We start from the raw sequence: 27385 nt of genomic DNA on the forward strand, positions 1-27385 counted from the left end.
TCATACTCTTTGCTAACACATTAGAGTGTTTATTAGTTCAGCTGGTTTGCTGACAGATGTTTCCTTTAGGATGGAAGAAGAACTAATACAGCAAGTTCAATTAAAAAGAGTCGTGCCCGGGTGACTTCATGGCTTTGTATTTCTCTCCGATTTTTAGAGTAAACTTTCCTAGAGAAAACATCACCTTTATTGTTTTTTGTTCTTTCTGTGATGTATATGAGCCACTGGCACATTACCTATAAATAAGTGACGAATGAATGAATTAATGCAATCCTTTGAAGAAATAATGTGATTTCAGCATAAATGTCCCTAAAGGCAGAGTGAGATCATAGTGGAGCAAACTTTTCCTCCAAAGGAAGTATTCCTTTGTGAGTATTTTTTTTATTATTTTTATTATTAAAAATGTTTATTTTTGAGAGAGAGAGAGAGAGAGAGAGACAGAGTGTGAGTTGGGGAGGGGCAGGGAGAGAGAGGGAGACACAGACTCAGAAGCAGCCTCCAGGCTCTGAGCTGTCAGCACAGAACTGGAGGTAGTAAGGCTCAAGGTCACGAACCGTGAGACCATGACCTGAGCCAAAGTCAGAGGCTTAACCCACTGAGCCACCCAGGCGCCCCTCCTCTCTGAGTATTTAAAGTACTGTGTTTTCTTTACCCAGTCTTGAGAGGAAGGACCTAAAAATGTCAAACTGTACTTTGAGTGTTTTTAGTAAAATGGTTTTGGGTTTCATGGTTCTGTCATATCACTTAAATTTTCATAACTAAAAAATTTGAATACAGTAAAACCTAGCTTATGATAAATGGGCCTAAGTATAAGGGGAGAAATCACTTAGCTTGTGGTCAGCAATAAACACGTACACATATACATAAAATGTAACTCTTTATAGGTTAGCATTGCAATTTATGTGTTAGCATCCTAATATTAGCCTTGTAGCATGAACAACCAGGTTTTTACCAGTTGTATCTTTGTTTCCTTTTTTTTTTTTAATTTATTTTTTTATTTTGAAGAGAGAGAGAGAGAAAGAGAGCACAGAAGGGGTAGAGAGAGAGGGAGAGAAAGAGAATCTCAAGCAGGCTCCACACTATCAGTGTGGAGCCCTATGTGGGGCTCAAACTCATGAACCGTGAGATCATGACTTGAGCAGAAGAAGCCCAACACTTAACCAACTGAGCCACCCAGGCGCCCCATGTATTTTTCTTTCTTAATTTTACTTGAGAATGTGTTTTTGGTCATAACTGTATCTGAAGGTACAGTATATGGAATGCTTTGTAGAAATAGGGATACCTCAGATGAACATACTGATGAATTTGAGTAATAAAAGAAATTGGGGACATCAGTAAGATTTTAGAGTTAAGAGTAATATTTCCCCCCTCTCTCCAAGACTGGGCAGTGCATTGAGATGATTTGGGATTCCTGTCCTTGTATTTACTAAGAACTTGGAGGTGATGAGGGAGGAGTGCTCTAAGAGTCATTGTCGTGGGTGGGCCTTACTCTGTTTCTTTTAATTAATAACCCCCTGAGGAAAACAACTAATAGAACAAATACTCTGTTTTGTTTTTTTTTTTTTTTTGTATTTTATGATAAGATATACACCAAAATATGGTCAACATAATTAGTTAGATGGATGGTAAGTTATGTACTACGGTGCTTTATGGCACACTAATAGGACTTGAAATTACTGTTATTTGCTGAAATCAGGAAAAGAATGATAATAGTTGGAAAACAGTTTGAAAAGCTCAAGTACATTTTACTATTTTGAGGTTTTATTTTAAAAGATTCATTATTTTTTATAATTTTCTTTTTTGACTTTATCATAAGATCTAATGTATGATTTCTATATTTTTTCCCCTACACTACGGTTATTGTACCCATGTTATTGTGCTTTCTTGTGCTTCCTGCTTTTTCTTATAAACACTCTAGTTTTTTAGGGATTAGGTTAGACTAGTTTGTATACATAGTACCTAATTTAAATGTCTAAAACTTGTTTGGGAGAAGGAAGATGTTTTAGCAAACAGGGTACGAAAACATCTAACAACAGTTTGTGTTTTTGTTGTTGTTGTTGTTGCTTAAAGTTTGCTTTTCTAAGTGATAGAGATTTTAAAAGGTAAAGGAAACAAGTAAAATTAGAGGGAAGACAAACTATCCTCTTACCAAGCTGTATCTCACCACAACTTACTATAAATTCTAATATCAATAATGTTGCACTTTGTATCACATATAACTTACTATCACCTACAGATACATCTACATGAATCATTAATCACTTGCCTTAATTCAAATTATAGGCTTGGCATTTATGGAGAGTTTTGAGCTTTCTTCTCCAGTAAAAGAGCTCCAGGTTATGAGCTTCCATTTTTGCCTTAAAAGTTTTAGCAGACTGATATTGACCAGTGCAAGTTTTGTAAAGATCTATGTAGGGGGAGGAAAGTATCTTTTCCTTCTTCCGTTCATAGTTCTTGGCTGGGGCTCCTGGAACAAAACACAGATTAACAGAAGTAAAAGCATGCACGTTTACTTAATAAGTTTTATGTGACACGGGAGACTTAATAAGGAAATGAAGACCCCAAGATGTAGTTAAATCTAAGTGTTTTTATGTGAGTTTTGATGAGGAGTAGAAAGTCCTGGGAAAAAGTGATTGGACAAAGAGTATGAGGTAAGTGTAATGAAATGGAGGAAACTTAACCAGGCCTTTTGCTTCAGATTCCTCTCTGTCCTTTAGTCTTCAGAGAGAAAGACACCTTTCCTTCAGGCATAGGGAGGTCACCTCTCCCATGACTATTTGAAGACCTGCTTCAGGGGAAGGTCAGGAAGTCCTTGGTGTTCTTGCCACTTCTCATATTCCTTCAGCATGAAATGATCAATACCAAATTGCCCTGTTTTGGAGTAGAATGTGCTGAACCCCATTGACTATTTAAAATTGATGATGCTGAAGTTTTGTTTTGTTTTGTTTTGTTTTGTTTTGTTTTGTTTTGTTTGAGTAAGGGGTTTGATAATAGGGAGTTTCAAAGATAGTATTGGAACAGCTCATTTAAACAAACCAGTACTCTGTCCTGATGAATGTACTTAATGCTTCCTAAAATCTTGGGGGCAAAAAAGCACAATACGCAGCACATTTGAAATATATATTGTTGCTTTTTGAAAAACAGCACAGAATTTTGTATTATGTTTTGATAATCTTGAGTGCTGAGGATATAAATCTGTATAGCGATTTAAATTCTTGGATTTCTCTTCTGTAACTCAAGGATAATTATACAAAGGTTGTACTGAGAATGAAATAAAATAATCTTTGTAAAGCACCTGGTGCCTATTCAACAAGATATAAGTATAGTGATCCTTGCTGTTATTATTGAATATTAGTGCTATTGAGAAGGAGTTAATATTTGTTAAACGTATGCATGTACCAGAGTAGTGTGCTAGGCACCAAAAATATGAAGTTAAATCTTGCAGAAGAAATAAGATCTATATAAATAAACAAAATTCTAGGACAACAATTGATAAGAATACTTCCTGTGCACTTATGTACAATTTACCAGCAAAACTAGTCAATTCTGGATTTAGTTCAGGTACATGATTGCTGGGATGGGGCTTGGCACTGAGAGGCCATTGGTAAAAGAGTAGACAGGAATGATTGGTATCAGCTGGGACTATGATCCCTCACCAAACGGACCTTCCAATCTTATCCAGATTTTCAAGTTTTGTTTTGTTTTTTTCCTTTAGAGTAGCATCTGGTCGTCTTTTTTTTTTTTTTTAATAATATATATGAATACAAATACACTCTTTCATAAATACATATATATGTATATATATGTATTCTTATTCATCAAGAATTAGTTTTTTAATGTTTATTTATCTTATTTTTGAGAGAGAGAGAGAGAGTGAGCATGTATACAAGTACAGGAGGAACAGAGAGAAAGAGGGAGACAGAATCCAAAGCAGGCTCCAGGCTCCAACCTGTCAAACAGAGCCCTATGTGGGACTCAAACTCATGGACAGTGAGATCATGACCTGAGCAGAAGTTGGACGTTTAACCAACTGAGCCACCCAGGTGCCCCAAAGGTTATTCTTTGCTTTATCAGAGGTGTTGCATGGATGGGGTTCTCTTTGAGTATACAGGTGGCTCAGCAGAGTGCAGAATCATTCCTGCATGTTCTAGAATCTCTGCTCATTTCTATCTCTATATTCTCCTTGGGATAAGGATCATGAAAGTGGGCTTTTGATCCATACTTTTATAATTCTGGGTCAGTTATATAAGCTTCCTTGGCATTCAAAGAAACATATGACCTGTCTGCTTCAGATATTTTATTGCACAGAAGAGAAAAAGGGTTTAATCAAACTGTCACGGCACAAGACTCTGAACTCCTTGAAGGTGGGGCTCCTTTCCTCTAGTACGGTGCCTGGCACATAGGATACAAGAATTATTTGTGTCAGTAATTACTAAAGTTACTTATATCATTGAGACCACTGTTTTCATGTAAGAGCCAATGAAAAGTACTTTATAAAGCATATTATCTATAGATAGACCCCATTGTAGCATCCAAAATAATTCTATTCTTTTAATAGAATAACGTACTTTTAATACTGAAAAGAACAGTGCCATTGAAAAAATAGACACTACTCTGTAGCTAGTCAACAGTTAATGCACATCCAGACTTATGTGAGAACTTACAATATAAAGACAACTTTCTTAATTTTTATCATATAGCAGACTTATGTTTTCATGGGACATGTTGTCTCAGGCACTTATCTAGATACTTTAAATATATTAATTATTTTCTTCCCCTAACATGGGGTAGGAGATATTATCATCATTATTTTACACCAGGTTACCAAGAAGGTTAGTAAGTTGCCTGCACTTACCCAACTCCTAGGTCTGGATCTCCAATTTGAGCCCAGACTCCATGTTCTTAAATGGCCCTAATGTCTTATATTCACATGCTGACTTAGAATTTAAGCAGTGTGGTTTACCTGGGTGATCTCATTTTATCGTCCACACAGTATATAGAAGCAGATATAATTTTCAACCCACTTTACAGAGGAAGCAATTTGGGCTAAGAACAGCAAATGTGAGCCTGAACTGGGTCCAGAAGTGGTTGCTTTTATCGCTGAGTGGTTGTGTCACTCACTCTTTTCTGCTGAGATAGAGGAATGGATCACTCACTGTCTCTCATTGTCTGCTCCCCCAACCCCAGTTTATTTGTTCTACCAATTTCTCAGAAGGTCCAATGTTGTCTGACTTCTCAAACTGTGTTTGTCTGATCATGAAGCCATGTCTTTTTTATCTTACTCTAGTCAGAACTGAGGAAACAAATTCACTTTCCACTCTAATCCAATTGTTTATGTTTTGTTTTATGAAGGCATTTTGATACTTTTCTGTCTCATAATGTTAATGAGACTGATTTCTTAGACATTCTTCAGGCTAAGATAGACCATGTTCTAGATTTAATGGTTTTCTTGGCTAATCTTTCAGGTTTTTCTAATGGCAAAAGTTTTCTAAAGGATAATTTCTTATGTGGCCACATAGAGTATTGCAATATTCCTCTTCATTATGCCCTGAAATTTGAAAAAAAAAAAACAACAAAACAAACTTACAATATTATCGGGACACACTATGTAAAAAGTATGGCTATAAATTAATGAAATTAATCTCCTAAGTCTTACATGAAAATCAATTCTACCTCTAAGTAGTTCAATATAATGTTTGTTTTTATATGTCCTGGTCCTTTATTTATTTACATTTTTTCTTAATTACTCTGTGTTTCAGAATGATGTTTATTCCACAGGTAGTGCTGTCCAGTCTGCTCATAGGGGAACATTTAATTTGTGACATTAATTATGGATCACAGTGGAACTTCCATGGGAGTGAAAGTCAATGTTAGCCAGGGGCTGTATTGTTTATATCACATATGTTCTGGTGAATCAATTAGTGCAGACTTCTGAAATTCAGAAGCTTATTTTAAGAACATGTTTGTTAACCAAAATTCTGTTAACCACAGAATGACTTTGTGATTAATAGACAAAACTCCTCTAATCCCATAGCACGCAGAGGGTAGCTTTTAAGACCATGAACTATCAAACAATATTTTCACCTCACCTTTGTTAACCTAAAAACAAGACAGATTGAATTGCAAAGCTCATTTGACAAATGAGCACATTTTGCTCTCTTCCTATAGTTTTCTTCTCTTGGCTTTTGCGACCAGTGTTCCTTCCCAAGCAGTGTTATGCAAATGAACCAATTAATGATAGATAAAATGGTCTTCCTACCTCGCAGAGTTTGTAACTGGAAGGGCAACACCGTAAGTCACGTACCTATTCAGTGGATTCTATAGGCCACTGCGAGGGTCTGATTAGCTTGACTGTGGAATACAATCGCAGAGGCATCTGCTCGGTTAATTTTGAGAGAAAATTTACCAGATGGAGGCTGAAGATTTAAGTGATTAGAAGGTAGTAGATTGGAATACAAATTGGATTAAGAGAAATTAGATTGATATAAATCGAATTGAGTCACAACAGTTTGTGTTGTTCGTACCAAGGGGCAGTGGATTATGGGAGAAGCAGATGCTCCAATGAGATAGGAATTAATGTGGCTTTGACAGTCCATCTGCGAAGGTCTGAATATCGAGTACATCCCTAATCTCTCTCTCCATTTATCAATGCCATAATGTTAATTAGTACTTCATTCATTAAGTTACTTACAGAAGAAAAAATCTCACCCTTATCCCCTCTCTGCTTGAGAATTTGTTATTCTGCCAAGAACTGGAAAGCTCCCTTCAGCTGAGCTAGCCACAGTTGACAGAGAGACCTGTGTCCTTTTCCTCATGCATACTCATGCCTATGCCTTTGGCATGAGTACCGTAAGCGTAAAATCTTTGCTCACGTGTTCCTCTTCATAAATATATAGTTATTTGAAGTCTGGCGTTAATAACTAGGCACAATTCCACTAAAAAAAGAGTGGCTATATTAATCCAATAATGTAATTATATATACTCTACGTTTTGGTTTTTATAAGATACTCACTTGAGTTATAAGTTTTATTCAATGACCTAAGTTTGACATTAATGCTGCATGTCAGATTCCTCCTTGAAGAGAAGAATGAGAAAAATTCTGTTCCTGTAATTCTGTGACTGTGTTTATACCTGCGTGTGTGTGCGTGTGTGCGCGCGCATGCGCATATACTATTTATGTGCGAGTTTATAGAAAATCGCACGTTGCTGTTACTGTTGTCCATTTTGATATAAAGTATTTGGACCTGATCATTAGAGAAAAAAAGTTTGATGAAACAAAATTAAAAGAAACACAACACTTTAAGTGCTTAGGCTTATATTGGGAACATGACTCTTTAAAATCCAAAGGGTATTGACACAGGAACCTCAATATTACAGCACTGGACACGGCAGTGAAATTCAGCATCAGGCAGTCTGTCTTGGATCCCGTCCAAAGGAACTGAGCCAGGGGAGATCCAAAGGTGGTCTCCCTTGTAAGGCAGCCCAAGAGTATGGAATCTAAGGACAGCCATGCAGAAGTATCCCTGTATTAATAGCAATCAGGCAAATACAGCTTCTGAAGGCTAAAGCGATGAGATGGGCAAAAATGGAACATCGAATCCTATGATGCAAGAAGCATACCATTAAAGGTTGTGCCAAGTCATTCAGAAATAATCGTAGTACGGGCAAATGTGGGCTGCCTGCCAGTGTGCAGGCAAGAAGAATTTCTATTTTTGCTATGTGGAGGAAAGCAGTGGCTTGTACAAAAGCGTATTAAGTGTTTTAAAATTTTTGGCTTAACAAAGAAATTCTATAGGCAATGAGCTCTTTGGGCAATGCTCTTAATGTAGGAATAAGATATATAGATACAGATAGATACAGATAAAGATATAGATACAGATAGAGATAGGTAGATATATAGATAGATATGTGCTATGATATATGATATATTTATATAAATGGCCACTCCTCCCCCATGCTCACCTGAAGCTTCTACATCCTTCCCAGATTCCAATACAAGGGTAGTTTTTGGAGACACTCTTAATGTTGGCAAAAGAATCTGATGCTCATATTGTCTGCTTCAAAAATAACCTGCCCTCTAGAAGCCAGGATTGAGCCTGAGGTATGTCTGAATCCAGAATCTATGCACTTTCTGTTTAGGGTCTTATATTTAAGCAGTGCATATGGCCCATCTTTCTAACTATATACTCATCAGTGCAAGCTGATCATAATGAGAGAGTGTATCAAGCTGGATTCCAGCAAAATATAGAAGAAAGTAGAAAATCAAACGAAGATGTAAGCTTGCAAAACGTAAAGTGTAAAGCAGAATTCCTTGTTGTAGTAAAAAGCGATCCTCCAAATTTGTCTTTTGCTGTTGTGAGAGTATTCAATGCCACCTAGAAATAATTTAGTACTGAGGATCAGTCCCTTGTTCCTGTTTGTCGCTTCAGTTTTCAATTGTCAGCCATCTAATTGGGAGTCTTGTCTTTATTAAGAACCATCAGTACATCAAGGTGGTGCTTATGGAGCCTGGCAAAGCCAGACATTGTGCTCTCATTCATGCCTTTGTTTCTGTGACTGATTATTGGGTGTTTAGTACCTTGTTGAGCCCCAACGAGGATAATTAAAGGAATCACTTAGTTGTCAACTAATGACCATACAATCTCCCCATTTTTTTTATGTTGATAGGCTTTAGACAGTGGATATAGTTTTGCCGTGAATTGTGTTTCAGTGTTTTTGCATACGTGAGTTCAAATCCCACATATCAGACATACAGATACTGAGGCTAGTGAATGCATGTCAAGTACATCAGTGCTACTACATGGTTTCATGTTATTTAATATTTATTTTTGCTAATCATCTCACAAAAATTTTTCAGAAATTAATTTGAGACCCCTATTTACTAGGTAATATTTCTCTGTTTTATATTTAAAGGCACTTGAAAGCCAAATAGAAAAAATCAGCCAGATTTTATCGATGCTTGCATCGTCACTTTTGGATGCGTATGAACCAGATGTCCCACAGGCTTGCTTTCAGTACAGGTAGTTCAGATAGGTGATATATCAGGTATAAACTACCTCCAGGAAATGGAGGCTTCTGCATCTCATTTTTTCCCCTTGCAGTTGACATATTTTTTCAAATTTTCAGTGAACTCAGAAATGGAGAGACACAGCCAACTTTTAATATAGTAAGTGATGTTCTGGCACCTTTGACTATAAATCAGTGTTGCAAAGACATTATGGAAGCATGAGGAAGCACTGTCCAAGTAAATGCAGAGCCCTGGCATGCTGGTTCAGAGTTTTGTGCTTCATCATAGGACTCACAGGGCAATTTGCTTAATCCTGGATGCAAAAGCTGGACTTACAAAAGTGCAGTTTGTAATTCAGCTGGCCAAAGAAATGGATTTCTACTGCCCAAGGGAATGAGAAGAATTTAGAGTATCCCACGAATGTTTGAGATTTACTTGGCTAACCTACTTCTTTATTTGTTTCTTTAAAGAAGTTATACCTAGCTCTCCGAAATCCTTATATATATTTTTCTGGATATGGAGTGACAAGGGAGAGGAATAGTATATACTTGGAACAGATAAACTATGAAGTTTTTGGAATAATGATAGTGTGATGCAAGTCTAGAGAGGGATGGAACTGACAGGCAGATATAAAATGAGAGAAAGAAGGAAGAATGGAAAAATCCATAGGAATCTATGCCTGAATGGATGTGAAAGAAATTAAAGAGTTATTCCTTCTAAGTGGGATTTCTAGCATGAGGACCTGAAGTAAATGGGCTTATGTCAGAAAGAGGAGGGGCATGGGGTGTAGAACAAGGAGAGAGAGGTGAGGGATCTGTTTTGAGATTTATGGAATTTGAGATTCTAACTGAACATTCATGTGGGCAACTGGACCAAGCCTAGAGCTTTCCTTACCTGGAGACTTGACCCTTGTTGTCATATAAACGATACCTGTCATGGTGAATGGGGATGGGTTCCCTGTGGTAAGCATGGAAGAGAACAAGGCCTACATCACACACCTTGAGAGGCATTAATCGAGTCAGGAATTATTAGACTCAATTTAGACTTTTAGTTCAGTAGTTTACATATAACTCAAAGATATTTTTCCTCCCATTTATTCTGGAAGTTTGTAACACAACTAACCAATAACCATGTTCTGTAATTTTTTTTGTTATTTTATTTTATTAAAAAAATAATCTTTATTTATTTTTGAGACAGAGAAAGAGAGAGAGACAGAATGTGAACGGCGGGGGACGGGGGGTGCGGGCAGAGAGAGAGGGAGACACAGAATCTGAAGCAGGCTCCAGGCTCCGAGATGTCAGCACAGAACCCAATGCGGGGCTCGAACCCATGAACTGTGAGATCATGATCTGAGCCGAAGTCAGATGCTTAACTCACCGAGCCACCCAGGTTCCCCTGTGATTTTTTTAAATGTCAGTTGTAGTTTGTTAAAGAACAAAGCACTGTTATTACTGGCCCCTATGAAAGTCCTCTCCCTACATGAAATGTTAATCAAACAACATTATACTCTTTAAAAATTCACGACTTTTGGGGGCACCTGGGTGCTTCCATTGGTTGAGTGTCCGACTTTGGCTCAGGTCACGATCTCGCAGTTCATGAGTTTGAACCCCATATTGGGCTCACTGCTGTCAGTGCAGAGCCCTCTTAGCATCCTATGTGCCCCCTTTCTCTACCCCTCCCCCACTTGCCTTCTCTCAAAAATAATAAACATTTTAAAAATAATAAATTCACATACTTTTCATTTTCTTCCAGATTTTCAGTTTCTGCTTGTTTATAAAATCCAACTTGTCAGAATTTGATGTATTGAGTACTTGACGGTAAAAGCAGCTTCCTACATTTAAAAAATAGCACCCTAATCTAAGCTCTTGTTATTCTTGTCTTTCATAATTGCTATAACTCTATACATTTTTATTCCCCTGCCTGTCAATGTTTTCTTTTCCTTTAGCATAATCCAAAATAATTCTATGTGTTCCACTCCTTTTGCTTTGTGAAAAGAAGGCATTTCATTTTGAGAGTGGCTAGATGGAGGTTAATTCCATATCCACATGGTAATAACCTGGGAAAACCAGGGGATGATCAGTTTCATTTGATCCTTCATCTGATAAGGCTTCAAAGTAAATGAACTGAATGGGAAATAACATTTTTCGTAAGTTTTCCAGAAACTGCAAATGTTTTTTGAGAGACCCAAGGAATTGAGTCTCTGATCTATTTCAGCGAAACATAATTCAACCAGAACATGATCATTTTGAAACATTTTTAACACTCTCATTTGCTGCTTTTCTCCATTCAGTTGAAAAACAAGTTCTTTTTTCTCTATGCACACCAAATCTTTTAACTGAAAACTACACTTGGTATTTCTGTTGCAGTAATGATGTTATCTGGTGGTCATTTTGCTCTGAAACAGAAGATATCCCTTGAAAGGAAATTTAAAGTTTTATTAAATCACTCACTTTTTAAAGGCATCAACAGATACTGTAAATAAAGAAAAATGAAGACAAAGTAGGCCCCTTGAATGAAAGGTATACTGATGATTAAGGTAACTCATATTCTTTCTCTAATAGACTAAAGCAACTCTGATTTCCAGTCTAAATTTAACCAACCATTTGTATAGCCTTACAACAGATGTCATATCAAATTCATTATAATTTACTAAATAAAACTGGATAGAATGTTTTTCTTAAAGAGATTAACTGAAGTTTATATTGATTCTTTAATTCAATGCATAAAATGAGGCACAAAATGCTGGCTTGAAATTTTTCTACAATATTCTAAAGATTTAAACACATATTTAATTCCAAGCTTAAGAGCTATTTGCAGCTGATTAAACAAGGCCTCTTTTTCAACCTATTCTGGATCAAAATTTTGTCCAGCGTGTTTTTAGTGGAGTAAACACTTTAAAGGTGAATTTTAGTGTGCATCCTGCAAATAACTGCAGAAATGTGATGCTGTCGCTTCCATTCAGTTTGGTCAACTGTGAAAACCCATTCACTCTGAGTGTGACAGTGAAAGACAAAGCGATAAGTACAAGTTGTATTCAGCTACCTTTATAAACTGCCTTTACTCTCCAAGGTACAGGCTTCAGAAAAAGAATTCCAACCTGCCATTTCACAATACAAAAAACCCTGAATATAATATGGCCGTTCCCACCATTTGAGAGAAAATCTTTCTTTTCATCTTTGGGATCACTGTACTCCTCATTGACTTGGGTCTTTTGTTGCAAGAGGTTTAGCCTTATTTTAAAGGCACACAATTTCATAAAATTGTAATATTTTGCTTTAAAAGGAAGAAAAGGAAGAAAATGAGTTTGTTTTAACCACCCCTTTAAACCCCTGGCAAGTTAATTTCAGACAGAATTCTAATAATATTCCTGTAACAGGAATATTATTAAGGTTAATAATGAGTGAACCTAACTCATATTATTGTGCCTTCGAAAGATGTCTTTTGATATTCTTTTATTCTCTTTAGACTTATGATCAAAAGCAACCCTGAAATAGAAGCTTCCCATGTATTTATCACACAGTGGTTTTAAGATTTTTATAAAGAAAAATAATTGATAATGGTGTAATCTGTTTCAAGAAAATATTTAAAGGGGTACAAAGAATTATTAGGCAGTAATATTTAATTAAATATCAATTACTATAATCCACAAATAATTTCTTTAGCATGCCAAGGTAGTAATGTCTGGTACTAAAGTTTCAGGTATACAATTTGTCACGAATTACAGTAGTAGAAGCTTTCTTAAGCTGTTATAGAGGCTTTTTAAAGTCAAAATCTAGGTATCCAAATATAGCTCCATTAACAGAATAAAAAAAGGAATATATTTATTCATGAATTTAAATTACATATTGACTTAGCACCTAATATTTTCATCCTTAAAGTTTATTTATTTTGAGAGAGAGAGAGCATGAGCAGAGGAGGGGCAGAAGGAGGGAGAGAGAGAGAATCTCCCACTGACGGTGCAGAGCCAGCATGGAGCTTGCACCCACAAACTGTGAGATCATGACCTGAGCTGAAATCAAGAGTCAGATGCTTAACCGACTGAGCCACCCAGGCACCCCTCATCTTTCAAACTGAATACAGTATATGACAAATGCAAGCCCAGAATTGTTGAAAACATGAAGCCTTCGGGAAAATGTAGGTAGGGTATATCATTCAGAATGACCTTTAATTGGTAGGTAGGAACAAGCAGTAGTAACAAATCATGGTACAGAGATGGGAAGAAGCTGTATTTTGAATGACATACTATTGCATTAAAAAAGACCATTTTGTGGATGGTAGCCCTTTGTTTTAATAGAGCCATAGATTCCGTTGAGTATAGTGAGAGAGTTTATCCTACTAAAAAATTTACACTTTATACTAACATTAATTAAGGCTTTACTGAGTGCTTACTTAGTGCTTTGCACATGGAAATAAATCATTCAGCCTTCTCAGCAATGTTATTAGATAGGTCCTGTTATTAGATAGGTTTTATAGATAAGGAAAACAACATGTGGGGAAGGTAAGAAACTAGCCTGCATTCACAATCCGATCCAGCACCTGGATAAGAGCAATTTTAAGTCAGAGTCCTCTTGTTAAGAGAGTCTCTATTAACTGCCAAAGATGTACCTTATAAAAAGGCACATGCACAGATGTTCACAAAAATTTGCATCCAATTTCTGACATCTCCTCTCTGCCATTCCACATGAGCCCATCTGTGGCTTAAGAACCATATCAAAAAATGATAATAGAGCAATGCCATGAGATTCATATGTTAGGCCAACTTGTTAAGTAGAACTACAGCGTATAACTACAGCTGGCCTTTGAACAACATGGGTTTGAACTTGCACAGGTCCACTTATACCCATTTTTTGTTTTTTTGGTTTTTTTTTTTTTTGTTGTTTTGTTTTGTAATGCTCTGGCTATAAAAAGCTTTGTTGTTTGCACCTGATCCACGTTTTGCTCAAGGGCTCCAGAGGGGTTAAAAAGCTTCCCCGTGCCTGCAGGGAGAGGCTCAGGCAGAGGCTCTGACACCAAGAGGGATATCAAAGGGGCTCCCCAAGAGCCACTGGGCTCTGGAGGCTCCTATGCGTTCTTGAGACAGCCTTTGAAAGCGCTACTCCCCCAGCCCAGGGTCAGGGCCTGTCAGCCAGCCTGTGGAGGTTAGTCAGGTGGTTACCATCTTCTTGATGTTTTACTCCTTCAACCAGGAAGTGATTCTCCAGGAAGTCACAGAGGTGGAGGTTTGCATGGCAGAACCCAGGATGTGCAGATACAAAAGGACTTAGTTCAGATTCTTCTTCAGGACCGTGGTGGCTTCCACGCACCCTGGGTTTTAGCGATTTATATTGGGACAGCTTTTGCACTTCCTAGGGGAGGGCTCAGCTGCTGGGCTGATTTTGCATTTTCAAGAGACACTTGACACCCTTGAGATTCCCTCGGCCAGCCCCCAAATAAGTGGCACTTGTCCTCCTGAGCCACTTATGGTCAAAATAGAAACCCAGAGAGAGGTAAGTGTAGGAGGGCCACAGATACATGTTGACCTGAGGGTTGTTTGTGGCCCCTATTTCAGTGGACTAATTTTGATGAATATGGGAGCTCGTGGTTGGTCGGCAATAAGGAGCTAAGCTCAACAAACAAACCGACAAAAACAAAACCCCCAAAAACATTGTTGACTGGTCTGGGAGGCAGAGGATAGCTGAGAAGGTGATTCTGAAGGCTGTGGCTAGAAAAGAGGTTGGAGGGTAGTCGGAACTTGGAAGAAGGGCATCTCAGGGTCTTTCTATCCAAACACTGTTGAAGCAAAAGACAGATTCCATAAATGAATTTTCCTTCAGATTTTCTTAATGATAGATTGTTTACTTTATTTTACTTTATTATAAGAATATAATATAAAATACATATAAAAGAAAATATATGTTAATCCACTGTTTATGCTATTGGTAAGGCTTCCAGTAAACAGGAGACTAGTAGTAATTAAGATTTTGGAAAGGCAAAAGTTATACATGGATTTGTGGATTTTTGACTACGGGGTCGACAGAGTTAGAGAATCAGAGTCTACAGCCCCCTCCCCAAGTTGTTTAAGGGTCAACTGTAGAATGTCTATTGGAAGTGAACAAGGCTCAAATCAGTCATTGTGTGCATTACTTAGACACAAGACAGCTAATACGTGGCTTGTGGCAGTTGTAATTTTTTGGGTAATGCTTTAGCAATTATTCTCTTAAGAAATTTTCTGAATTGTACTAATATTTTCAATTCTATTTCTAAAAAATCTTTAGTATACTATATGGTAAAAGAAGTTTGCAATATTGACTAGGTCACTGAATCTCAATTCAAGTTTATAATAAAATAGTTAGGTTAGAGGAAAATATATCACGAGTTCTACACAATTAGCAGAGACTAAATATTTAACAAAGTTTAGCATGCATGTAAAATATGAGTGCTGTTAGGAATGTTGTTTTCTGATGCTGACACTGGGGGCTTTGGAATCTATAGTTACAATGATTAACACTATTGCTACAGAATTTTCAAAATATATTGCTTAAGAAATAAAGTAGAAGGTTAAATGTTATCACTCCATTGGAGCTTACATAAAACAAATGCCATATTTTTGAAATAAGTTCATAGTCTCCATCAAATATATGTTGATGTTTTTTAGAAAATTAAACATCGTTAAACATTTTAATGAGTTTGGAAATTGTCCCATTGCATATCTCTTATAAAGTCTAATGAAATTTTGAAACCACATTGAAATATTTTATTTATTTATTTATTTTTTTTAATTTTTTTTTTCAACGTTTTTATTTATTTTGGGGACAGAGAGAGACAGAGCATGAACGGGGGAGGGGCAGAGAGAGAGGGAGACACAGAATCGGAAACAGGCTCCAGGCTCTGAGCCATCAGCCCAGAGCCCGACGCGGGGCTCGAACTCCCGGACCGCGAGATCGTGACCTGGCTGAAGTCGGACGCTTAACCGACTGTGCCACCCAGGCGCCCCGAAATATTTTAAATATGATGATAAGAAGATGAATTTCAAGGATATCTTCCTGGAATAGAGTTTGCTTTGTCATTGTAAGGCAAATCTACATAACCCATGAAAACCTCTGATTTGGTGGCAAATCACTCTTTAAAGAATGCCTTCAACCATGGTAAGGTGTAGCAAATTGATTTGAAATAGTATTGGATGAGTGTCCAGGTTAATACATTGGCTCCACACTGACTTGTTGGAAAATGAATTCATAAAGTAGGAAATTAATTTGTTATTTCTCCAGAGGAAATCACTCCTAAAAATTTACTGAAAACCTTTCAGGTTTGTGGTCTCAAAATATCTCTGTAGAGATATCCCCATGTGTCTACTCCTGGCTTCAGTTTCTTTCGGCGACTGGTCTAACTTTCCCAAACAGTCATGCCTTCCCCTGTATGTTGGGGCTGTGTTGCCTAGATCCACCTTCTCAGGTGAGGTTGGCGGCTCAGTGCATTGGATTTAGGCAGCCAGAAAATGTGTAATAAAAAGCAATTAAAACTTACATAATGAAGCTACTAAATAACGTAAGGAGGTGGAGGAAAGAAATATGGAAAATGTGTTCCACTTTTAGTATCTTCAGCAATTTCTTTTAAGAGTACTTAAATAAAGCCCTGACATACACTTGTGAAATTCAGAGAAAAAGTTTTATGAAATCTGTCTCAGTTGATTTCCCTAAAATAGCAACCTGTTTACCCTGAATAAGGAAAGAAATGTTAAATATCTTGACTAAGGTTGTATTTTACATAATTGATAAAATATTTACTTTTAAGATAAGCATCCCTATCTTAGCAGTTGGTTTTTGGTTAAAATGATTTTTAGAACCATGTATTTATTGGCCATGGAAATAAATTTCATAGAAATATAAGAATAAATTACAAGGGTTACATGAGCTAGTTTTTAAACAAAAGTTTTTAAAGCATTGTTAACTTTTGGAGCATTCCCTAAGAAAGCATTTGATTAGCCATTTCTTTTGATAGACCTATCAAGGCAAACTTTCTAATTTATATTTTATTAAAAGTATGAGCATTAATCTACCTCATGTATCTTTAAAAATTTGCTCTGTGCTAGTAAATCTAAGCCTGCTACCTGTTATCTTCTCTTGTCGTTATGTCCATTATGATGTGACAGCCATTGTCATGTTATGAAACAATGAATTTGTAGGAGTTTACTGTTCCATTTGCCTCAATTTTAGGATGACAAAATAGTGTTATAAGAAAGTTTATGTAACTTGCTTAAGGTCATATACCTAATGCATACAATGACCCAGGGTGGGGGGAAAAATCAATTAAGCCAAAACAAAAATAAACTGAAATCTAGGGCTTGGTTGGGACTTTCCATTTTAAATTTCCAAAAAAATATGGCTAAGAAAGAGGCATAATGGACAAAGAAAACTCATCCTAAAAACAGAGCTTGTATTCCTAGATATGGTAACTATAGTTCTTGTAGTCTCAGTTTTGGAGAAAAACTTCAGTTCTTTGGTTCTCTATTTCTTTTTTCTTCTCATCTGTAATGTGGGGATTTGAGATGAGAGGGTCTTTCGTGGCTTCATCTTCTTCCTGTTGGACCTAGAAAACTGGATAATGGGGATGCTGCTGGATGCCATTGTGCATAACTGAAACTTCCAGAATCAAGGTTACCTGTTAAGTTTGACAAGAAACATCTTTTATACTTGTCACTTCCCATTCATATACTTTGCCCTTTAGTTTTGTGACATTGAAAAGCCATACAGAAATTTTATAGTAAATAAGTAGTTTTTGGAGTTCTCAATTTTAATTTAAACTTATTTTTAACATGGTACTGCTGTGCTTCCAGAAGGAATGAGAATCTTATAAATTTATTTAATTCATTGCCAAATCAGGTCATCTCCTGAGAGAGTTTTACTAAGGTTAAATGGATAAAACAGTTTTTGTGTTTCCTGAATATTGACTTGCTCATCACATCCTATCATATATAGGACTTACGTGGGGGGAAAAATGATCTGTTTCCCCCCTCCCTCATAAAGGAAGTATACTAGAATTTATTCATCATGAAGAATTCAAGGATAGAAAAGTTACAAGGACAGACTTGATGGAGTGATCAATTCCATTTCATTACAAATTATGTTAGCTCACTAATCAGTGTGGATGGAGTTTATAGTGGCACTGAGATATGTTGCTTTCCATGGAGAAAATTTTGATAGGATTTATTTTGGCAAAATAGAAAGCAGTAACAACTCATTTTGAAATCTAGTAAAGGGATCAACCTGGTCTAGCTAAAATTTACCATGCAGAAAAACATTAATGCAAGAATGACCTCAGAAAACATCAACTCTTAGCATTGTGATTAGGGTTTTAAGGAGGAAATATTGAGGGGGGAAATCTTTGTTTATAGAGGAGAAAAAAAAATAAGGTGCTCACTACATATGCTGGTAGTCTATGTGTAATTTCTTTTCATCATCCAAACTGGCTGATGAGTCATTTGGTATTCTGATTTGCACCTGGTAAAGTGAAGCATAAATATTTGCTGGTTAATAACCCATATCCTTTTTTCCTTCCACAATGACCTCCTCCTCAATGTGATGGGTCAGGAAGCCTTGATTTTTTTCATGTAGCACTATGCACCTCTCTGAGGGAGGGAAAACTACAGGAAGTATCTCTGGTCACATTCAGAATTTGAGTAATCAGAGAGAACCTTGCTGGCTTAGTCTAACTAGGATTTTTTTTTTGAAAATATTCATAACTGTCTTAACGCTTTGTTAGAGGTCAAAATCAACCTTAGCTTGACAATAGCCAGACCTCCAGGATCCTGTAAGTCTTCTTTAACATATGAAATTCCTTTAGAGACTTCCTTTATCTCTACCTGCATACCCCCAACTTAAACATATATAATCAGTCACTCCTCACAATCAGAGTGCAGCTCTTTCTGCCCAAGTGTCCTATCCCTATGCTTTAATAAAGGTACTTTTTGCACACACAAAAAAGAAAACAACAACAGCAAAACACATGGTTATTATTAACTAGGAGATAGTACTGTGTCTGTTTTTAGGAAAAAACAACAACAGATGCTGCACAGAAATTTGGCTGGAGGGAGTGTATTTGCCAAGAATTTCTTCTGCCTTTTAAAAAAAAATCAGAAAAGTTTGTGTTGTTTAACTTGACCAGATATGACTATATAGTGAAAAGTATAGCTTTCACTATGAGTGAAATATGAGTGAAAAGTAAAGCTTAGTTCAAGGAAATACTATACTCTAAGTGAACAATGAGGAAGGAGCAGTTTACCTCTGAAATGAAATCAACAAGTGTTCTTTTAGGTGCTTTATTCTCTTTTATTATACTGTGTAATTGAAGTCACTCTAAAAACAAAAGTTACTCTAGCACTCACTGAGTAATATATATTTAAATAAATATATATTAAATATATTTATAAATATATTTATGAGTTAGGATTTTATACTTCTACTCCAACTCTCTAACATTTGAAGAGCAAATAAACTACTCAGTTTGTTTTTTTATTAAATATTTTACCAACGATCATTTCAAAATCATTGTTTGAGAATCCCTGAGAAGCAGAAAAAATCCATTATGTAATTTTGGGTGCTTAGAACCTCATTCAAAGATGCTTCTGCATGCACCTGACTAATTTGTTGCCAGGTATAAGTCATGACTTTCCAGACCAGTTTAGACCAGGTCAGAGGGCATGACCTTCTCCTGGTCAGCACCAAAAATGAGTGTCTTAGACCTCTTCCATTTGTAACTTTTGATGCTTCTTGTTCACTGTGGGGACCAAGAATCTGCATTTTAAGGAGATATCCCAGGTAATGCTGATGCTGGTAGTCTGAGAATTACATTTTGAAAACCAAGGAAAATGTGATTAGAGACATCTATCTGACTCATTTCAGTCAAACTTAGAGGAGGGTTTTGGAATTAGGGTAGTTGTAATGTGCGTTCTTTACTTATTCTTACATCCAGTTTTTTAAAAATTTTTTTTTTCAACGTTTATTTATTTTTGGGACAGAGAGAGACAGAGCATGAACGGGGGAGGGGCAGAGAGAGAGGGAGACACAGAATCGGAAACAGGCTCCAGGCTCTGAGCCATCAGCCCAGAGCCTGACGCGGGGCTCGAACTCACGGACCGCGAGATCGCGACCCGGCTGAAGTCGGACGCCCAACCGACTGCGCCACCCAGGCGCCCCTCTTACATCCAGTTTTTAAGAATGCTGAATATTTTGGATTAAAGGTCTTAAGTTCTAATTCTGTTTCTGTTAGCTCTTTAATTATGAACAAGTCACTTGGCTGTTTTATAGTTTACTTTCATGGTTAGCAACAATAAACATTTGGATGCTCATCTTTAAGTCCCTGTGACTATTTTCTGATTTTTTTTTTTTAAATAAGAGATGAAGAAAGTTGAATAAAATGCTTTTAATTAAAACTTGACTGGGGTGCCTGGGTAGTTCTGTTGGTTAAACATCCGACTTCAGCTCAGGTCGTCATTTCAGTTCGTGGGTTCGAGCCCTGTGTTGGGCTCTGTGTTGAGCTCTGTGTTGATGCCTAGTTCAGATTCTGTGTCTCCTTTTCTCTGCCCTTCCCCTGCTCATGTTCTCTCTCTCTCTATCTCAAAAATAAATAAGCATTAAAAATTAAAAAAAAAAAAACACTTGACTAGGTGATTGTCCTATTAATAATTGAAATAAAAAGGTGTCTAGACTTGCTGCAAGTAAAGTTAGAATTGCAGGTAAATCTGATATCTTGCTTAGCCGATCTGTTCGTATAAGAATCCCAAATAATTACATGAGCAATATTAACACTGCAGTCAAAGTTGTTTTTTTTTTCCATCTGAAATCTGGAGAAAACAGTTTTATGATCCTATATAAAAGAAATATAAGTGAAAAAATTAGTTATTAATGGAAAGTGACAAACAGGTACTCTAAAGCAGATTGGCAAACTTTTTCTGTAAAGTATCAGCAGATATTTCCAACGTTTTAGGCCACATGATGTCTCTTTCCTCTTCTACCTTCTTTTTAATTGTTCCTCCTTCTCCTTAGTCTTCTAACAACACTAAAAATGTAAAAACATTCTTAGGGGAGGGCCATGCAAAAACTGGTTACAACAATGCTTCTCAAACTTTGCCTGCAGAGGCATCCCTGAGGGGGTGCAGATTTTGATTATGTAGGTCCTGGGTTGGGCTGGGAGTCCTGTATTTTCCAATTTGCCTTTGGATGTCAAAGTTCAACAGTTTTCAGGACACTTCATGTAAAGTACAGCCCCCTTTACTGTTCAGTATTGAATCCCCATTAAGTTTGGCTGACAACTCAGCTGTCTTTTTTTTTTTTTTTTAAAGAAATAATTGGGTTATTTGGCCCAATAATGTAGCATACCTAGTAGTTTAGTGGTCCTTCCTAATTTTAAAGACCCAGACCTCTTTGCAAATTTGATGAAATCTTTGGTCCCCTACAATTCTCCGTTTCTGCCCACACAAGAGTACCCATTTTTGTACAATTTTAAAGAATTCACTACCTACCTAAAGTTTATCTATCTTAAGGTCACTGCTATATTGCATAATGTCTGAATTTAAGGGAGTTCAGAATTAATCCCCTCAGTTTTAACAACATCTTAAAATTTAGATATATTTCTGTAGATTTACATGTCTGTCTTTGTGTATCTATCAACCTATATCTATCAACCTATATGGTGAAACCTTTCAGCTTTATTTTATGCCCCGTTGGATATTGCTGACCTGATGATTATATTTCAAAACAAGAATTATAAATGAAGATAATAACCTAATTGTTGGCATGGGTGAACATGAATTCTTACCCCTTATGTTAAGCTTGTTCACAATGCCTTACCCATAACTTTTTAAAAATTGCTTTACTGAAATAATTTATATGCCACATAACTCACCTATCGAAAGTGTGCAATATGATAGCTTTTATTATTATCACGGAGTTGTGCTACCATCGCCGTAATCAGTTTTAGAATATTTCATCACCTCCAAAAGATACCCTGATACCCCTTCACATCCAACTCCTATTCCCCACCCTAGATAATGACAAACCTGCATTGTGTCTCTATTTTCCTCTTCTGGACATTTCATATAAATGGTGTCATGTAATATGTGGCCTTTTGTGATAAGCTTCTTTCACTTAGTATAATGATTTTAAGGTTCATCCATGTTGTAGTGTGTATAAGGACTTCATTCTTTCCTCACTGCTGAATAATATACCATTATGTGGATGTACAACATGTATTAGTCAGTTGATGGACATTTGGGTTCTCTCTTTTTTTTGGTTATTATGAATAATGCTGTTATGTACATTACATTAGACTCATGTACAAGTTTTTGTGTGGCTATAAGGTTTCCTTTCTCTTGAGTTATATCCCCAGAAGTCGAATTGTTCGGTCATATGTTAATTCCAAAATTTTAGAGAAAATCTAGAATATTATGTGAAGTGGCTGCACCATTTTACATTCCCACCAGCAATGTATGAGGCTTTCAGATTTTCCACATCCCTGGCGATACTTGTTATTTTACTTTTTTTTTTCATTATTGCCATTCTTCTGGGTGGGAAGTATGTCTCACTGGAGATTTTGATTTACGTTTCCCTAGTAGTTAATGATGTCAAGAATCTTTTCATTTGCTTATTGGCCATTTGTCTGGCTTTGTTTGCAAAATATCTATTTCAAATCCTTTGCTTATTTTAAAATTTGGTTATTTGCATTTTTTTGCATTTTTTTTATTATGCTATGAGTTCTTTATATTCTAGGTATAAGTCCCCTATCAGCTATATGATTTGCAGATATTTTCTTTCTGATTCTGTGGGTTGTCTTTTCATTCTTTTGATTCCCCCCCCCCCCAAGCACAAATATTTAAATCCAATGAGTCCAATTTATCTGTTTGATTTGTTGCATGTGCTTTTGGTGTCCAAGAAAGTTTTCCTTAACTCAACGGTCATGAAAATTTGCTCTTATAATTTCTTCTAATGGATAGTTTTTCCTCTTCCATTTAGATTGTAGATGTCTTTTTGAAGTTTTTATAACAGTGGGAATACAATGACTAGAAGAATATCCAAGGGTGACAACACCAGATTAGGTTTACATATGCTATAGTGATTAATGGGTAAAATTCTCTGAGGGCTTATTGGACATGCTGGATTCTAGGTGTAATTGCTAAGGGGGCTAGATATTTTGCCTTTTTTCCTTTTATAAGTCCATTATTTTCTATTTTATTTAATAAGTATTTGTGCATTTCAGGTTCTTTGCAGGCCTTATCTGGGCCAACTGCCAAATAAGGTGGGGAACTATTTGATAAAGTGAAGAGCCCTGTAATAACATGGATGATTGACTTGCTTTGTTTTAATAACAGAACAACTTTGACATAGGGAGGCTGCAGATAAGTGCACGTGGCAAATTAGAGAACAAGAAAGGTATCTAAACAAGGTGATTGTAGCCTATATGCCTGTTACATGAAGAGTAAGATTAACTGTTGTTCCATTTTAGGATCTGATTGTATGGCTCTGAGACCAGATCTTTACATTTGGGAATAGGTTACTGATTTGCCATTGTGATTAGACATTCATATTTAAGTACTTTGAGATCTTTTCTGATTGTTTCTTTTAAAAATACATCTTACTTTTTATATTCTTGAAATTCCTCATTTGCTTTTGTGATCCAGTATTTTCAATATATATATAACCTTCTTTGTTATTGTGATGCACAAGGTGATTACCTGTCCATATTTATATACTTTGGGTTTTTTTTAGTGCGTTTAAAAAAAAAATAAATTCTGACCTTTGTACTCTTTTGCTTTAGGTACCCAGCACTTGTAATGTTTAAGTTCCTTCTTGGATCTGATGAGATAACAAATTGTATTCAACAAACTTGGGAAGTTAATATTTCTCAGATTTATTTATTTTTGAAGCTGAAATGTGCTAATATTAGATGATTGGTTGGAAAATTTAAAACTTGTATCTAGACTATCATTATGGCCTCAGACATGGTTATTTTTTTTAAGTTTATTTATTTATTTTGAGAGAGAGAGCACTAGCAGGGGAAAGGCACAGAGAGGGTGAGAATCCCAAGCAGGCTCCACAGTGTCAGCACAGAGCCTGATATGGGCTCGCTCTCAAGAACCAAGAGATCATGACCTGAGCTGAAATCAAGAGTCTGACACTTAACTGACTGAGCCACCCAGGCACCCCAACTGACACGGTTATCTCTTTCACCATCTCTGTTAGATTTATGCGCAAGAGCTGGCAAGACCCTTTCACAAATAATGGCCAGTGACACCTTATAAACTAAAAATATATAAAACAACACATTATGAAAATTTTGATCTCAAAATACCAACAGGTTGTTTTCTTCCTATTTTTTCTACCACTTAATGGCTCCCCTTTCATTGTACTTACAAGGAAGTCATTGGTGCCTACAACTCTTCCTGACTCTATGGGGAGATAGCATATTCTATCAAGGGTTATTTTATGGTATGCCTCTGTCTTCTTTTTTCTACCGTCAGCATCATTTCTCAAAGTCAAGTTCTTTTTATTGTTCTCCAGAATAGTTAAGTAACTTTCTCCTTTTGCCTCCATTGCTCTTTATCTTTTATACTGCGCACCAAAACTATCTAATACAGATAGTCATGTCACTGCCCCCTCAAAATCTGTTAGCCATATAGAATGAAGATCACAATCCTTAGCATGTTATTTAAAGCCCTTTTTTCTGGGCTCCAAAACCACCTTTCACTCCCACCTGCCATATCAATTTCCTCCCTGATCATGAAATATATTATTTATGCATATACTCTCATGTTCTCATGTTGTTTCTTCAATTTGAATGTCTTTTCCCTTCTATTTACATAGTTTTATTCTTTACAGCTCAATTAAATGTCACCTTTTCGGGGGAGGCCTCATTATAATCCAGTTAAAGTTAACATTTCTTTTTCCACTCTCTTCCTGTAATGCATTTCTTGGACCTCCATGCAACATTTATTTTATTTTAATATAATGATTTATACTTGAATTCCTCAGTCATATATCCCTGAGTTCAAATCCTGCCTCATCAGCTTATTTCCTCTACATTTCTGGGAAATTGATGTCATTTCCTGAGATGCTTCCTTATCTGTTAAATTGAGTTAATATTTGTATATAATTTGTGGGTTATCTTTTTATGTTAAATCTGATGACACAATGCCAGTATGATACACTGCATTGTATATTCTAGATAGTTGCCCACTTGGCTTTGTCCCCCAGTAGATAGTAATCACTTCAAGGATAGGTGATTAATCTTACTCTTCTTAGCACCCAACAGAAAATCTCATATTCTCTTTTACTTTTGCTTGTCACAATTCATGGAAAATTTAAACCTAACTCATCAGAATTAACATATTAATGCAATGGTATATTATCACATTCTTCAAAGGAGTGGCAATGACTTAGGAGCTGCATCAAGAACCAAAGAATGAAGCATGAATAAAATAGTAATAAGGGCATTTTGAATAATTGGGGATTTCAATGTGAACCTAAGCCAAACAAGAGCTATAGATAAGGAAATGTTGAAGCCTGTCTTCATTCTGTCCTGTTTGTAGGATCTCGTCTTCGCCAGGAAGACTTCCCGCCACGGATTGTGGAGCACCCTTCAGATGTCATTGTCTCTAAGGGAGAGCCCACCACTTTGAACTGTAAGGCAGAGGGCCGGCCAACGCCCACCATTGAGTGGTACAAGGATGGTGAGCGGGTGGAGACTGACAAGGATGATCCCCGGTCTCACAGGATGCTTCTGCCCAGCGGATCCTTATTCTTCTTGCGCATTGTGCACGGGCGCAGAAGCAAACCTGATGAAGGAAGCTACGTTTGTGTTGCAAGGAACTATCTCGGTGAAGCAGTGAGTCGAAATGCATCTCTGGAAGTGGCATGTAAGTAAACACAATGAATCTTATAAATGGCGTGCACTTTAACTTTGATTTATTTTTAGTGAGCTTTGATTTGTCCCTGTGGCTACTTAATACCTAAAGAAGAAAAGTCAACACACTGTGCATAATTTTACTTTGCCTTCTCCAAAGAAAGCTGGTCAAAATAATGTCAAGCTATGGTATTACAGTAAATTTATTTATATTGAATCAGAGTGGAAATTATGCTTTTACAGTAAAGCAAAGTGGCAATGATGCTGATATTTAAAATTGGAATTATTAATGAAAGATATAATCAAGTATTAAAGTCAGCCATTTATTTATTTATTAAAAAAAACTTTTTAATGTTTTTATTTATTTTTGAGACAGAGAGAGACAGAACGTGAGCAGGGGAGGGGCAGAGAGAGAGGAAAACACAGAATCTGAAGCAGGATCCAGGCTCTGAGCTGTCAGCACAGAGCCTGATGTGGGGCTCGAACTCACAGACTGTGAGATCATGACCTGAGCTGAAGTCGGATGCTTAACCGACTGAGCCACCCAGGCGCCCCGTAAAGTCAGCTATTTTGAAATGCAAAATTTATGTCTAACGTGGCCTCAAATATAGGGCATAAATTCAGTATTTTATACCTGTTTGTGTTACTTATCTATATATAGCGTATTATGTTATGTTATATTATATTATATTATATTATTAGTATTGCTAAATCGAACTTTTAACAAATGACCTTAAAAAGAATATACTCCCTAGATTATATTAACTCTTTTATTACTTCCAGTCTGAACTCAGGAATCACTATCCTAGGTGTGTAGGGGAGAATACAGGAACAATAACAACAACTCTATTTGTTTATTTTTTCTACCAACAAAACTCATCAGAGAAGAAACCTGGTTTTTATAAGGACAAAATGTTTATACATGGAAGGATCTTGTTCAGTCTTGGGAGTCAGCAATAGTTAAAGGCTTGACCTCTGGCACTTAAAAAAAAAAAAAATATATATATATATATTTATTCAGCAGATAGCCCAAATAGCACTATTAAGTCAAGAGGTCAATGCTTTGCATCTATGTGAACATTGCCTTCATAAGTTCATACATTATTTTCCAGAATGTATTAAAATATATGATAGATTTGTTTATTATTATTATTATTATTATTATTATTATTATTATTATGGTTTATAGGTAAGGATCAAATTTGTGTCCTAATTTAAACAGTACCATGAAATTTTGATATTAGCTATCCTGTGGAAAGATTTTATCTGGAATTGATCATTAATAAGATGGTAACAATTGGATGTAAAAAGTTTACTCTTCACCTTTCTGGTTGTACCAGTAGGTCTTCATAGATAAGAAAATTGAGATGCTTCAAGATGCACGAGACTTATTTATGTAGCTGGGAAGGGAGTGCAAAATAATAGCTCAACATCTCATGTCTGTAATTAAACTTGGTAGTTATACTCGTGTGCTACATGGTACCAAACTGGATTGGGAAACTTGCA

General features: G+C 36.4%; 1 protein-coding gene across 21 annotated transcripts in view; it reads left to right on the plus strand.

The window, feature by feature from the left end:
* ROBO2 (roundabout guidance receptor 2) overlaps window positions 1-27385 on the plus strand; it is a 1707596-nt gene that overhangs the window by 1144311 nt on the left and 535900 nt on the right. For all 21 annotated transcript variants that reach the window (XM_045501643.1, XM_045501648.1, XM_045501642.1 and 18 more), the window contains one exon: window positions 25566-25892. In XM_045501643.1, coding sequence (XP_045357599.1) covers window positions 25566-25892 — 327 coding nt within the window. The remainder of the gene's footprint in view (window positions 1-25565; window positions 25893-27385) is intronic.

This window comes from Leopardus geoffroyi, chromosome C2, assembly GCF_018350155.1.
Source record: "Leopardus geoffroyi isolate Oge1 chromosome C2, O.geoffroyi_Oge1_pat1.0, whole genome shotgun sequence".
Classification (NCBI taxonomy): domain Eukaryota; kingdom Metazoa; phylum Chordata; class Mammalia; order Carnivora; family Felidae; genus Leopardus; species Leopardus geoffroyi.